At 53.4% G+C, this 14,560-nt stretch overlaps 1 protein-coding gene across 6 annotated transcripts; it reads left to right on the top strand.

The window, feature by feature from the left end:
* Positions 1 to 5,071: 5,071 nt before the first annotated feature.
* Znf205 (zinc finger protein 205) lies at positions 5,072 to 12,920 on the top strand. 6 transcript variants are annotated; one of them, XM_055604846.1, is made up of 7 exons: positions 5,177 to 5,284; positions 5,566 to 5,739; positions 5,828 to 5,964; positions 8,423 to 8,633; positions 8,834 to 8,925; positions 9,612 to 9,732; positions 10,842 to 12,920. In XM_055604846.1, the coding sequence occupies exons 3-7, from the start codon at positions 5,908 to 5,910 to the stop codon at positions 11,840 to 11,842; spliced, it is 1,482 nt and encodes a 493-aa protein (XP_055460821.1). In that variant the 5' UTR covers positions 5,177 to 5,284; positions 5,566 to 5,739; positions 5,828 to 5,907; the 3' UTR covers positions 11,843 to 12,920. The 6 variants fall into 6 exon arrangements, with proteins under 6 accessions (XP_055460822.1, XP_055460821.1, XP_055460820.1 ...); XM_055604844.1 differs by lacking the exon at positions 5,177 to 5,284 and adding an exon at positions 5,302 to 5,464; XM_055604847.1 differs by lacking the exons at positions 5,177 to 5,284; positions 5,566 to 5,739 and adding an exon at positions 5,072 to 5,089.
* Positions 12,921 to 14,560: the final 1,640 nt, after the last annotated feature.

The raw sequence follows: 14,560 nt of genomic DNA, 5'->3' as shown, positions 1-14,560 counted from the left end.
CAGTCCCTATCTGCTGCTGGGCATGGCTGGCAACTCTACCCCTACCCTGAACTTCCCAGGACAGGGGCTTCTGCTCCTCCCCACCTTGTAAGCTGAACATTTTGGTGCTCTTACTTTTTTTCTCTCCCTCTCTTACCCCCTTGCATGGCAACCAACAGCTGCTTCCAATGAACATACATTCATATACTTTAAATTGACTTACATGAGAAGCAGTCCAAGCTCCTCATTTTTTAATTATGGAAAAAGGGAGGAATGTTAGCATTTAGGCAGCCTGCTTCTTGGTTGCCTAGTAACCTATGATGTCATCACGTGTCACCTGGCAGGTAGGTGCACCTGGCAGGCGTGGTTCAGCTGCACAGGAGCTATAAATGGACCCCTGCCTCTTACCTCTCTCCCTTGCTCATCCTCTCTCCCCTTTCTCCGTCAGGGTGCCCCCTCCCATCCCCTATCTTGTCTCTCTCTCTCCTTCCCTCTCTCTCTCCATCTCCATCCAATAAACCTCTTTCATATAATATCTGTTGTGAGCATCATATCACGGGCTTGACTCCAGGGCTTCTACGCCCGCTAGGTAGTCTATCACTTAAGTACACTCATGCCCTACTGCCCGCTGGTTCCCTGTGTAAGTGAGCAAGTGTGCTGGGACTCCCCGGTGCGCAGAACCTGGATTCTGTTCCTCAAGGCTCTTTAGTCTTTGAGGTCCCAGGCAACGGCCCCCAGCGCTCTCCGCTTGCAAACAGTCTCGGTTTTCTCACTAGTGAAAGGCGGATGCAGCATTGTCATCCTCGACGCGAGGATACGGAGGTCAGCACGAGAGACAGAAGTACAAACCGGAAATTGCCGTGGACAGCCGGACTGGAAATGCGGGGACACCGACGAGGACCTAAGACTTGGACAGGGTGTCTCATTGGAGAGCGATGGGCAGGGCCTCCGGGTTCCAGCCAGTCCTGGCCCTGCTGTGGAGCGGGGCGGGGCGGAGCAGCATCCGCAGACCCTATTGCTCCTTTCGGGGACCTGCGTGAGTCCTGGGGGCTCCGGGGCTCTGGCCCTTCTATACCTGTGCTTCTGTGCCATCGAGCCTGGAGGGAGGGCGTCGCCGAGACTCCTCCGCTTCTCTGGAGCTCTCTGGTGGTCTTTGAATATTTTGCTTTTTTTTTTTTTCCTTCTATCTCCTCCTCCTTCACCACTATGTAGACCAGGCTGGCCTCGAACTCACGGAGAGCCTCTTACGCAGAAGCCTTCGCGGTGCTGGGATTAAAGGCACGCGGTGATTTGCTTTTAAAGTCGTATTTCTCAGGTTCTCGCCTGTTGGATACATAAAGCCTGAGCCAGCATGCGGGTGCCGGTGACAAGCACCGCTTCTCTGAAAGCAGCAAATGCTATTAACCGAGAAGCTATTTCCGGAGCTCCACTGTGTGATTTTAGTATATTTTTATTAAATTTTGGATCATATTCACAGCCCCTCCCGCCCCTAACTCCTCCGAGGTCCACCAATTTCCCTGTGCCCATCTTCTCAAACTCGTGTTCTTTAAGAAAACAATAACCCATTAAGTCCAACTGTTTCTGTTGTTGTTCAGGCTGATCTTGAACACGCTGTGTAGCTCACAATGACTTTGCATTTCTGATCCTCCTGCCGCCACTCTCCAGGTGCTGAAATGGCACACACATTCCCCAGTTTATTTGGTGCAGGTGATCCACCGGACTGTTTGCGAATGCGCTCTGCCTGTTGCGTTACATTTGAAACATCGTCGGCATCGTAAATGTTATATACGCGCGCGCGCGTGTGTGTGTGTGTGTGTGTGTGTGTGTGTGTGTGTGTGTGTGTGTGCGTGCGTTGGCATCATAAATGTTATTATACATAATAATATATGCTACTACTACACTCCCATTATTATTATTGAGACTGGGTCTCTTTATATAGAGCTCTGGCTGTCCTGGAATCACTCTGTAGACCAGGCTGCCCTCTAGCTTACAGAGCTCCTCCTGCCCCTGCTCTGGAGTGCTGGGATTAAAGGTAAGCACCACCATGCCTGGCCTATTATTTTCTTTTCTTTTTTTTTTTAATTACTTATTTTTTTATCTATACAGTATTCTGTAGTGTGTGTAGGCCTACATGTCAGAAGAGGGCACCAGATCTCATAGATGATTGTGAGCCACCATGGGGTTGATGGAGATTGAACTCAGGACCTTCAGAGGAGCAGACAGTGCTCTTAACCTCTGAGCCTTCTCTCCGCCCCTATTTTTTTTTTTTTCTTTGTTTTGGACTTGGTCACTCAGGGACTCCATGAGGTAACTTGGTCTTCCCTAGGTTCGAGCCTCCTTGCTGTGCCTATTCCTCTATGCTCCTCATGGGCTGGGTACCGTGTCATCTATTCTAGAACCCACTCGGTGTGTGTGAGTTGATAGCTGTCCCTGGCTTGAAAATAGTACTAAGTACATTTCTCCTCACCCTGAGGATTCAAACCCCTGGACACACTAACCAGAGACAAACCCCAGGGTAAACTCTATTTTTTGTATTGACGGTAGAATCAAGCCAGATTCCATAGTTTTTCAAGCATGATTTTGTTTACACAATGGGCCCTGTTCTCACTCCCCTGCTCTCTTCCCCTCTCTCTCTTTTCCTTTTTATGTGTGTGTTACCTTCTTGTATGTATATGCATCATGTGTGTGCCTGGTGCCTAAGAGGTTGGGAGAAGGCGTCAGGTCCTCTGGGGCTGGGGTTACGGACAGTAGTGAGATGCCATGTGGGCGCTGGGAACCCAAGCCGGGTCCTCTGCTGAGCAAGTGCTTTTAACCACTGAGCCATCTCCCTGGCTCACAAGCCTGTTGAAGTCCTAGAGCAAAATTACCAACTTGAAGCTACACAGGCCACTCAGGTGTGTCCACTTACAAAGCTCCCCAGGAGTGTGTGTGGGTTCGCACGCAGGTGTTAGAGGACAACTTTGTGAACTCTGTTGTCTCTTTCCACTTTCATATGGGTTTCTAGGAATCACACTCAAATCACCATGATTTTACAGCAGATACCTTTACTGTTGAGCCAACTCACCGACTCAAATGTTCTGATTTTTAAAAATCCAAATTTGGCCACGTGGTAGTGGCATACACCTTTAATCCGAGCACAAAGATAGGCGGATCTCTGTGAGTTCAAGGAGGGGCTGGTCTACAAACAAGCTCCAGGACAGCCAGGGTTATTTTGCGCACGCACGCACACACACACACACACACACACACACACACAAGAACTGATCGGTTTTTAATGCTGCAGTTAACTTTTTATTTTACCCATTTTGTAAATAACTGGAGTGTAAAACTAGGGCCTTGCACAAGCTAAGTGCTCTACCGTGAAGGTATTCCAAAGCCTTTGTTTTTAAACATTGCTTCGAAACAGGTCCCACTAAGTTGCCCAGGCAGACCTTGAACTTGGGACTCTCCTGACTCCGTTTCCTGAGTCATCAGATTTCCAACCCTGTGACACCCAGACTAGCAAATTTAAAAAGAAATTAAGCCCAGTGAACCCATATTGCCTGCCTGTGAACTTGTCAGGTGACCAGGATTAGTCTTTTTTTTGTTGCTCATTTTTTTGTTTGTTTGTTTCTTTGTTTTTTTGAGGCGAGGTTTCTGTGTAGCCTTGGCTGTCCTGGGCTCTCTTTGTAGACCAGGCTGGCCTCGAACTCATGAGATCTGCATGCCTCTGCTTCCTGAGTGCTGGGCTTACAGGCATGCTGTGGGATTACCACAACAAGCTACTGCCCTCAAGTTCTTCAAAATCCTTTTGCCTCAGCCTCCTAATTACAGGTTTATAGGAACAAGCCACTATGCTCTAATGTTTTCCTTTTGGGGTGAAGGGACCAGTCTTAGAAGAGCTGTGAGCTCTCTGAGCTGCAGCCAGCAGGCACAGGATGAATTCCTGTAGCCTCTGGGGAAACCTACTTCTGGCCAGGACCCCACCCCTTTCCTAACACTTCCAAGCTTTGATGAAATGAGAAGCTCAATCACTTTCTTCCCCCTTTGGAGCCTTAGTACCCAAGGCCTGAAGGTGGCATCAGGCTCTGGGACATAGACAGCTGGGTCAGCCCCCTTTTTAAAAAGCCATTATTATTCTATTGTTTGCATATAGGTGTTTTGCCCGCATATATGTCTGTGTGCCATGGCGGGGGGAGAAGAACTTTTGTTCAGAAGCGGCAGTCAGATCTTCTAAGAGTACCACCATGTGCTGGGGATTGAACCTCAGCTCCACCCTTCTGCCCCACCCCTCCCCATCTTAAAAAAAATATATATATTTTCAGATCTCTGTGAGTTAGAGGACAGCATGGGCTACACAGTGAGTTCCAGGGCAGCTAGACGTACATGGTGAGATCGGGTCTCAACAAGCAAACAAATAAAAATAATCTTTTATTTAGTTCTCTGAGAATTTTGTAAAGTGTAATTTAATGGTATTAATTCCCCATACCTCCCCCTACTCCTCTCAAATCCACCCTGGGCCTGTCTCTGTACCCTCTATTCCCGAGCCTTAGGGAGTCTTGAAAAATCCAGTTTCTCTCCTGCAGACAGGCTCACAGTGGGGTCCATCCTGTTTCCTAAATTAGCACACAAGGATGGAGAACTCTATGCCAGTCTTGGAGGACCCAGAGGGCCTCCTACCCTAAGAGCTGGATCAGGGGCTCCAAAGAGAGTGTATGACCTTCTGAGGCGTGGTGCGCTGGAGAGAATGGCCCTACCCCTTCCAGTACAGTGTGCCGCCGCTCCTTTAAAGATGACCGCAATGCCTCTGAACCATCAAACACTCACGTCTACCCAGAAATGAATTTATCTTTTTTGTTTGTTTGTTTGAGTCGGAGTTTCTCTGTGTAGCCTTGGCTGTCCTGGAACTCACTGTGTAAACCAGGCTGGCCTCGAACTCAGATCCGCCTGCCTCTGCCACCGAAGTGCTGGGCTTCAATGCATGTGCCATAACGCCCAGCACATCTTCTGTTTTCCTGTTTCGGTGTTCATAGATAATTGCTGGGTAGAACAATCCTTGAGAGGCAGCGCTGTTCATCTGACCCCTCTCTCCCAAGCAAAAAGCAGGTGCAGCCGAGGCTAGAGACCCCAGGTCCGGAACCCTCGAAGCTGGGAACCCTGTAAAGCTGCAGCTGAGTGGGGGGAATGGGATCTGGAAGGGACTTCCTGTTGTCCTTAATCCCAGCCTCCGCCGGGCTTCCCTCCCGGTGCAGCTCTGGCTGCAGGGACCCTGTTCGCCCCCGGGAGGGGGCCTCCGCCCCCGGGTGTCTCCTTTGCCCCCACCCTGGTGAGAAGGGGGTGCTTGGGAAGGCACCTGGAAATCGGCTTGTGCAGCTAGCTTGCCGAAGGGGACAGGGTCAAAGGTGGAAGGCTTCAGGCTGGCCAGAGAGAATGAGGGGGCTGGACCCAGGATTGGGAAGCTGAGGACAAGGCGCGCTCAGACCACGGCCAGGATGACCCTACCTAGGTGGGAGGCTGCAGCTCTGAGAAAACTCCTGTTTTCAGGCGGAGCTCTGTGTCCGGCCGGGGCACACAGCAGGCATCACCCCCCTGGCGCCTCTTTTGCAGGCTCTCCGCAGAACTTTCTGCGCCTCGTGACGAGAAACTCCGATTCCCTTTCAGCCCGCTCTTTCTCTGGGCTGGCTTCGCCGAGATTTGGGGCTCTTGCTTCAGTGACAAAGGGGACAGTACCATTCCTTTCCGAGAAACCAGAAACTATCATCCAGCACGGCCCTCCGAAGGGTCTGTCATTTGCGCTGTGTTCAGGCATGGGGAATGGCGGGCGCTTCGGAGGTGTCCCCGAGATGGTGATATCTTTCCTCTTTTCCAGGTTCTTGGCTAAAACCTGGAAGGGGCTTGACTAGCGGAAGAGAGGACCATTTGCTCTTCTTCCTAGTTCTGAAATAGAGGATGTCTGCAGACAGTGAGAGCACCCCGGCTGCGGAGAGCAAGGAGAAGACCCGTGAGGTATCGTGAGGCCCAGCTTAGGGAGGGGCGCCTTGAGCAGCAGCAGAGGTGGTTTTCAAAACCGGTGTCTGCACGAAAGGGAGAGTGAGAGTCGCTGGAGGAAGGGCTTCTAGACGAGGGCACTGGGCAGTGTGGTGAGGAGGTGGCACCATGGGACTTAGCTTCTAACGGGGATCTACAGTGTAACTGTTTTTGCTCTGTCCAGTAAGAGGCATAGCACCCAGAGAACGCAGTGAGGTCTTCTGCTCCTTCCTCCTGGGCCACGCCTCCTCATGGCTTACCTCCCTGGGTCTGAGTTCTAGTTCTGCCTGTAATGGCTGCCTGCCCGTGAGGGGTGTGTGTGTGTAAAATTGCCACCTTTGGGTGCCCAGCTCTCTGGGCTTGGAGCTAGATGATTCTGACTCCGCCTCAGGCCTGGTGTGTGACCTTGGGCCACTACCCTGGTCTGTGGGAACTGTGCTGTGTGTAAGGTTGCATCATTCCCACTTGTCCCACTAGGTCACTGGTAGGCTTGAAGGTGACGTTGAGTGAGTGAGTTGTCTGTAAGCAGTTTCCCAGCCTGTAACTGATGGTTACTGTGGAACGTGTATGGAGAACACCCATAGCTACTAGACCCAGGCGGAGGAATTCGGATCCTCCCACCTACACCTTGTTGACCTGCATTCCCTGCTGATGGCAGATTCTGTCAGCTGCACACTGGTGGAGTAACTGGTTGCTTGCGTTGCCCTTTGTTTAGTCTAGAACTTTCTGGAGCAGACAGCTGTCACCCATTCAGCCACTAGCTGCTCACAACTGTTTCTGCAGCGAGCAGTGCAGGTGGAAGCACAGCTGGCTCTGCCACGGAGGCCCCACACAGGGCCAGCCGGTTGCATCGAGGTATGCCCAATGCAAGGGAGGCTTTGGAGCTCCTTAATTTCAAGCTCCTTTTATTCCAGATGTGTTGGCTGCCTGGTCAGTTCCCACTAACCAAGAGGCTTGAGACCACCTAGGTTTATTCTCTCATAGTCTTAGAAGACCCTGCCTCCCGTGGAAGGCTTTCGGGACGGGAGCCTTCCCATGGTCCTGACTGCCCAGAGCCATGTGTGCTTATGTCTCCATCTCTGTGTTCTGTGCCTCTTCCTCTTTCTCCTTCTCCTCTTTTTTATTCATTATTATTTGTATGTATATGTGTGTGTATCGGAGGGTTTGGATGTGAGTGCAGATGGTCCAGAGAAAGCATGAAATTCTCGGGAGCTGGGGTTACAGGTCATTCTGAGAGCTTCAACATGGATGCTGGAAACCTAATTCAGGTCTTCTGCAACAGTCGTAAGTACTCTAAATGCTAAACCTTTTCCAACCTCTGTACTTGTTTGTTGTTTTTCGACAGTGCCAGGGGTCAGACCCAGGACCCTGAACAAGCACTACTGCTGAGCTAAGTCTCAAGTGCTCCTTTGACTTTTTATTTTATTCTTTCTTTATTACGTATACAGTGTTCCACCTGCATGCATTCCTTCACACCAGAAGAGGGCCCCAGGTCTTATTATAGATGGCTATGAACCACCATGTGGTTGCTGGGAATTGAACTCAGGACCTTTGGACTCAGCCAGTGCTCTTAACTGCTGAGCCATCTCTCCAGCCCAGACTTTTTATGTTATTTTTTGAAACATTTGCTAATTTTTTTCCTCTGGCTTTGAACATTTTTAGCTGTGGTAGGTCTTGAACTTGCTGTCCTCCTGTGTCAGCTTCCCAAGTCGGCTTTACCAGACCTGACTGTGCCTTCTATTCTTAATAAATCCAAATCACTGGATGTCCGGCCCACTCTAACCTTCCATTGTTTAATTTGTTTGTTTGTTTGTTTTTGAGACAGGGTTTTTCTGTGTCTTCTTGGCTATCTACAACTAGTTATGTAGACTAGGCTGGCCTCTACCTCACAGAAATCCACCTGAGTGCTGAGATCAAGGTGTATGCCACCACCACCTGACTCCAGTGATTTAACTTCGAGATTACTAACTTAATTACCTCTTAATAGACCCTTTCTTCAAATAAGGTCACATTCTGTGTTTGTTTTGTAGCCTACTTTTGTAGGCAGGGATGACCTTGAACTTCTGATCCTCTCAAATGCTGGGATTTGGGTGTGTGCCACTACACCTGACTTCAGATAAAGTTACATTCCTGACTGACAAGGATGGGGGGGGGATTGCTGTTTAACCTAGTACATTTAGTTTTCTCATATATTAAAAAAAAAAAAAGTCTACAGTGCTGTGTACAGTATGAGGCTTGAGTGGAGGGGGGGGCAGCCGTTTTCAGGGTGCCTTGTCCATGGCACTGTGGTGGGGTTTGACATCTTCCATCTCCTACTGCCTGTCCTTGCTGGGTGAGCCCTGGATAGAGAGAGGCCAGCCTTCATTTGAGCGTGCGTTTCACTGCTGGGTATCTGCTGGATCTCCAGCCCAGTGCTGACAGGGGCTGTGGTTCCTAGGTCCCAGGTGATGGGCCACGCTGTGGAGACGTGCTATCTGGGCAGGAGGACAGCATGCCCTTGGGAGCCTCTCGGGAGTCACCACATGTTAAGGTGGAGGCAGAAGAGTCACACCCTGAGGGCGCAGCACAGGACAAGGCTCCAGGAACACAGGGCTGGACGCCCCCAAATCCTGCTTCTAAGGACAGAGCCCTGTTCCTGCCCGGTGGAGGTAGGAGAAGTGCGTTCTGGGGAGAGTTGAGGGTTTTACCAAAGGAGGGGGAGGCCCCAGATTTCTATCTGCCTCCTGGCAGCCTTGGAGAAGGACACCTGCTTCTTGGGTTGAATCTGGGGTGGGGTTTGAAGTAGCAAGGGGAGAGCATCATGGCCCAGCAGGGCGCTGGCTCCTCTGAGGACCCTGTCTTCCCGCAGCTCTTCCCTCACCCTGGATTCCTGTACTTTCCCGAGGGGGAAGGACCAGAGAACGACAGATGGCTGCAGCACTCCTCACTGCCTGGTCCCAGGTGAGTGTCCCCGAGGGTCTCTCTAGCCTGCCCCAGGACAAAGGCAGGACTCTTCCTGGTCCCCATGTGGTCCTCAGTCTTCTCTTTTTTTCCTTTCTTTCTTTCTTTCTTTCTTTCTTTCTTTCTTTCTTTCTTTCTTTTTTTCCTGTGACAGGGTTTCTCTGTGTAGCCTTGGCTATCCTGGACTCAACTTGTAGACCAGGCTAGTCTTGTACTCCCAGAGATCCGCCTATCTCTGCCTCCCTGAGTGCTGGCTGGTACTCGCTCTTTTCTGTAATTGGCTCGGCACGTGACTCGAGAAGGCTGCTTCCCTCCTGCCTGTGACTTGCTAAAGTGCTGCTGGCAGAGCCCTTTCCCAGGCGTGGGGCTCACAGCAGTCCTGGCACAGCTGATGGAGAAGAAGAGGGAGCAGAGACTGGTCTGTCATTGACTCATCCTCTGAGAGATGAGCTTAGGGTGGACACTACGTGGGGGCCTGAGCTTGTCTATGTACCCTAAAACACTGCCTTGCTCCTGACCATCACATCCCACAGAAGACCAACTTTGGGTGGCTCTTTGCTCCAACCACCGAATCCAAGTGATGGCATCACTGGAGGCCCGATCTTGCCACATGCCTTGGAGTTGTCATTTTTTTCTTGCCATATCCACAGCAAACCCTAAATGCTGTTGTTTTCCTGTTGTCTCAGATGCCGGTGACCTTTGAGGATGTGGCTCTGTATCTCTCCCGGGAGGAGTGGGGAAGGCTGGACCACACACAGCAAAACTTCTGCCGGGATGTCCTGCAGGGAAAAAATGGGCTGGCTCTGGGTAAGGGCTCATGTGCAATGGCTTCCTGTGGCCTCCGAGTGTTGAAGGCTGCCCTGGCAGTGCCTCCCACAGCTCCTTCTCCCCTTTCCTGTCTCCTTTATCTGGACAGCGCTGCTCTGCACAACCTTCCACACAGGTGGAAATTTCTGCCTCTGTCCTAGGACAGTAACCCAAGCCAGGCGCCTGTTGAATTCTAGAAACAGGAGAGGAAGGATTCATTTTAAGCTTTGTTTGATCAGCCCAGATGGAGTTTGAATGTCGAGAGTGCGTGCGGTTGTTTACACCGTAACCCCAGCAGTAAGCTAGAGGACTGATGTTCACATGCAGAGTTCCGGGCCTTGTCTCAAAGTATTTTTAGAAAAGCAGCAGCAGCAGCAGCAGCCATGTAGGTCAGTGGCTGCAGCAGTGCCCAGTGTTGGTTTGGAATTCCTTTTCCTTTTACTGCATAATTTAGCGCGAGCTGTTGTCCTTCTCAAAGTCCCAGCTTCTGATAGGTGTGAGCCTCATCCGGAGGCTTCCTGGTTGGATGTGCCATCAGCTATCCTCTGATTGATTATTTATTTTACATGAGTGCGCTACCTGCAGGTCACCTGCATGCCAGAAGAGGGCACCAGACCCCAGAATTGAACTTGGGACCTCTTGAAGAGCAGACAGTGCTCTTAACCTCCGAGCCATCTCTCCTGCCCTATCCTCAGATTCTTAAGGGAGAAGCATTGTAGCTGCTTCCTGGGACCGACAGGGCAAGCTTGCTCTTCCAGGAGCCGGGGAGCGGGTGGCTAGCCTCTAAATCCAGACTTTGGACTCCTCAGTTTCAAACTGACTTGACAGAATTTGATGATGTCTTTAGCTCTTCGTTGTCATCCATTATGTCAATCATTCATTATGTAGCTATCTTTAATTTGCTAGTTAAGGTGGAATCCCTGGGCCTAAGCAGTGTGTGTGTGTGTGTGGGGGGGGGGGGGGGGGCTCCCTGTGGAGGTGCATGCAGGGCCCTCCAGACCTCTCGACGGCTCGAGGGTGGCTGTTGCCTGAGGGGCCCCTGGCTCCCCCTTCCGGCTCCGCGGGCCCTCCGGAAGTCTGTCTCCAGCTGGCGGCCCGTCTTTTTACAGGAGCTGTGGAAATGGGGAAGGGGTTGCCAACCCTGTCTGCGGCCACCTCGGAGGATGCGAAACCCTTACGGACCAGGGCCAGGTGGGCCGCGGGGCGAGACCCGCAGTGTGGCCAGCCGGTGGCCGGAGATCCCGGGGAAGGCGGGCCGCCGAGGCCCGCCCCATCCGACCCACATCCCCTCGAGGCCCCAGACGACAGCGGCCCCGAGAGGCCCGGCGAGGCGAAGGCCGGCCCGGAGAGCGGCGACGCGGGCAGGAAGGCGTACCGGTGCGAGCAGTGTGGCAAGGGCTTCAGCTGGCGCTCGCACCTGGTGGCGCACCGGCGCACGCACACGGGCGAGAAGCCCTACACGTGCACGGACTGCGGCAAGCGCTTCGGCCGCAGCTCGCACCTCCTCCAGCACCAGATCATCCACACGGGCGAGAGGCCCTACACCTGCCCGGCGTGCCGCAAGAGCTTCAGCCACCACTCCACGCTGATCCAGCACCAGCGCATCCACACGGGCGAGAAGCCCTACGCGTGCGACCGCTGCGCCAAGCGCTTCGCCCGCCGCTCGGACCTGGTCACGCACCAGGGCACGCACACGGGCGCCAAGCCGCACGAGTGCCCGCTCTGCGGCAAGCGCTTCACGCAGAGCTCCGCCCTGGGGACGCACCAGCGCACGCACACGGGCGCCAAGCCCTACCCCTGCCCCGACTGCGGCAAGCGCTTCAGCCAGCGCTCCAACCTCATCGCGCACACCCGCACGCACACGGGCGAGAAGCCCTACCCCTGCCCCGACTGCGGCAAGCGCTTCGGCCACAGCTCGCACCTCACGGCCCACCAGCGCACCCACCGCGGCGTGCGGCCCTACCCCTGCCCGCTCTGCGGCAAGCGCTTCAGCCGCCGCTCCAACCTGCACCGCCACGAGAAGATCCACACCTCCGGGCCCAAGGCCCTGGCCGTGCTGATGCTGGGGGCGGCGGGGGCGCTCGGAGCACCCCCACCCGCGCCCACCTAGATGCCGGGGTAGCTGGGACGCGCCCCCCCCCCCCATTCTAGGGCCCCGGAAGGACACTGGGTCTTAGCCAGTGGGGTGGACCCGGGTGAGGGCTGCAGCTGCGAGGTCCCAGTGCTGGCGCCAGGCGGCTCGTGGTTAGGTGGGAGGAGCCAGGGCGAGAAGGCGGGCGCTCCAGCTGCAGATTAAAGGCCTTGGATTTCAAGCAGTGGCTCGTGCGCTGTCTGCCTGGTGCCTGAGCTGATCCCTGAGCGCCGCCGGGTAACCGAGTCCCCATTTGGCCCGAGAAGGCTCTCTTCCCTAGTCTCGACTGGAGTCAGAGTCTGTGTCACAGGCCCATTCCAGAACGTTAGGACCTGTTTCAAAGACCAGTTTTTGTGGTGGTTGGTATCGATAGACGCGGGGGGGGGCACACATCTCACACTTGTTGAGATCAGGGGACGACTGGTAGATTGCTCCTCTACACGTGGCTCCCAGGCATGGAACTCACGGTGTCAGGCTTGGTTGGCAGTAGGCGTCTTTACCTGCTGAGCCATCGCATCCTGTTATTATTGTTCTATTTTGTTTTTGTAGCGAAGAGCAGCATGAAACCAGCCGGTGCTCCACCTCTAGGTGCTGAGATTATAGGCGTAAACCACCCAGCCCAAACTTGGGACCAGAAGTCTATCAACAAAGGCTTCTGAATTCAGGTTTCCCAGCCGAAAGACAGCCAGTCACTTCTGCAGCGGGGAAGCCGGGCAGGGGTCCCTTCAGCTGGCGTCATGTCCCACAGGCCCTTGGCACACGCTGAGCTCTGGCCTCTCCTGCCTCCTGCTGTGGGAACTGGGAGCAGGGCGTCCTGGACACTCCCACGCCGGGTGTCTGTCCAAGCACTGCCTAGGCCCCTGCCTCCTGGCTACCTCCTTTCAGCTGCTTACACTGGGGCCTGCCAGGGAAAAATTCCTCATGCGCCAGGGGCCTCTTCCTCCTCTCACGTGTTCTGCAGCTGGCCAGCTCAGTTGCTTCTCAGCCTCCTCCGTATCTGCCGTTTGTAGGTGCTGTACCTTCCTGCTCAGTTTTGAACAAAAGTTCTGGCTTTTAACCTCTGTAGCGTCTATTCCCATTTGCTCCTTTTTTGTTTGTTTGTTTTTGGAGGGGGGGTTCAAAACATGATTTCTCTGTATAGCTTTGACTACACAGAGACTTGATTTGTAGACCAGGCTGGCCTTGAACTCACAGAGATCTGCCTGCCTCTGCCTCCCAGAGATTGTAGGCATGTACCATCCCGTCTGGTTCATTTGCTCCCCCCCCCCTTTTTTCCTATAATTTATTTAACTTTTATTTTATGTGCATTAGTGTGAAGGTGTCAGGTCCTTTAGAATGGGCATTACAGACAGTTGTGAGCTGCCATGTGGGTCCTGGGAATTGAACCCTGGTCCTTTAGGAAGAGCAGACAGCACTCTTAACCACTGAGCCATCTCTCCAGCCCCCATTTGCTCCCTTTTTAAACCCCAGGCTCCTGCCTTTGACGTCACTATGGCTCAGCTGCCAAGAGAGCATTTGGCTCTGATACCAGTGACTGTGAGAACACCTGTGTCAGCGAGGCCTCAGACACCGCTCCTGCTCAGGGGGTCAGAGAACCGCCAGGCTGTCTGCGGCCCTGGGAGGCTCCGAGCTTCTAAGGGATGCGGTTCTGTTGCTTAAATGGGACACGGAGAATGGCATCAGGCAGCTGCCCAGGCATGGAGCCCCGACACCCTATGCACTGTAGCCTTCACCTCCACTCCCTGACTGGGTGTGCGGCCTCAGTTTAGAGAAGACAATGACAAGCCACCCAGCCAGAGCGCCGGGCACTGGCGTCAGTCAGGTCTGGGAGGGTTGCTGTGCGGCTGTGACTAGCCTGGACAGGCTTTGCAGACTAGCTCAGCCTCAAACTCGGTGGTCCGCCCGAGCACTGGGATCACAGGTGCCAGGCCAGGTCTCTTTAACCCATAAGGCTTCTGTTCCCAGGCGTGTCTAAGAGATGTGTTCTGCTCTTCAGAACCGCTTTAAAAGAGTAAGACACACTCAGCTTTCTGGAGGGCTTGAAGCCTGGGCACGTGCGTCCCTGGAGGTGGACGTGCCGCCTGGGGCGACCCACCCCAGGACAGACAGACCTCAGAGGGCTCTGCACGGGCTAGCTGGAAGGACTGGCTAATTTAGATAGTCATTTAGGGCTGGAGAGATGGCTCAGCAGTAAAAGCTGCTCTTCCCCAGGCAGGGGATATGACGCTGCCTTCGGGTCTCTGCAGGCGCCTGCACACATAATTACCACACAGCTCACACATAATTAAAAATGTTAAAGCTTCTTTTAAAAAGCTGTTCTATTTAGCTGGTGGTGGTAGCACACACCTTTCATCCCAGCACCTGGGAGGCTGAGGCAAGTGGATCCTTGAGTCCAAGGCCAGCCTGGTCTACAGAGAGTACAGCCAGGGCTACACAGAGAAATCCTGCCTCGGAAGAGGAGCTGTTTCGTTTAGACAGGATCTCAGGTAGCTGAAGTTGGCCTGGAACTCACAGGGTAGCCAAAGCTGACCCTGAACTACTGCTCATCCTGCCTCTGCCCCACAAACGCATGCGATGTGCTCTACCACGCCTGGCCGGATGGTTATTTCTCAGAGGCCAGGAAGACGGACTGCTACCCGCAGCTTGTCTGAGTCCTGACTTCAGCCAGCAGAGGCGTTTCTCTGTGCTCTCACTGGG

This window comes from Psammomys obesus, unplaced genomic scaffold (genome assembly GCF_907164565.1).
Source record: "Psammomys obesus unplaced genomic scaffold, mPsaObe1.curated_primary_1811, whole genome shotgun sequence".
NCBI lineage: Eukaryota > Metazoa > Chordata > Mammalia > Rodentia > Muridae > Psammomys > Psammomys obesus.
The sequence above is the reverse complement of the archived record's forward strand: the minus strand, read 5'-3'. Positions and strand labels throughout refer to the sequence as shown.

Excerpts from the sequence above, each read along its gene's own strand:
- Znf205 (XM_055604847.1), top strand. The coding sequence starts at position 5,908 with ATGTCTGCAGACAGTGAGAGCACCCCGGCTGCGGAGAGCAAGGAGAAG. Across the intron at positions 8,926-9,611 it reads TCCTCACTGCCTGGTCCCAG|ATGCCGGTGACCTTTGAGGA; the intron begins GTGAGTGTCCCC and ends CTGTTGTCTCAG. Across the intron at positions 9,733-10,841 it reads AAAAAATGGGCTGGCTCTGG|GAGCTGTGGAAATGGGGAAG; the intron begins GTAAGGGCTCAT and ends GTCTTTTTACAG.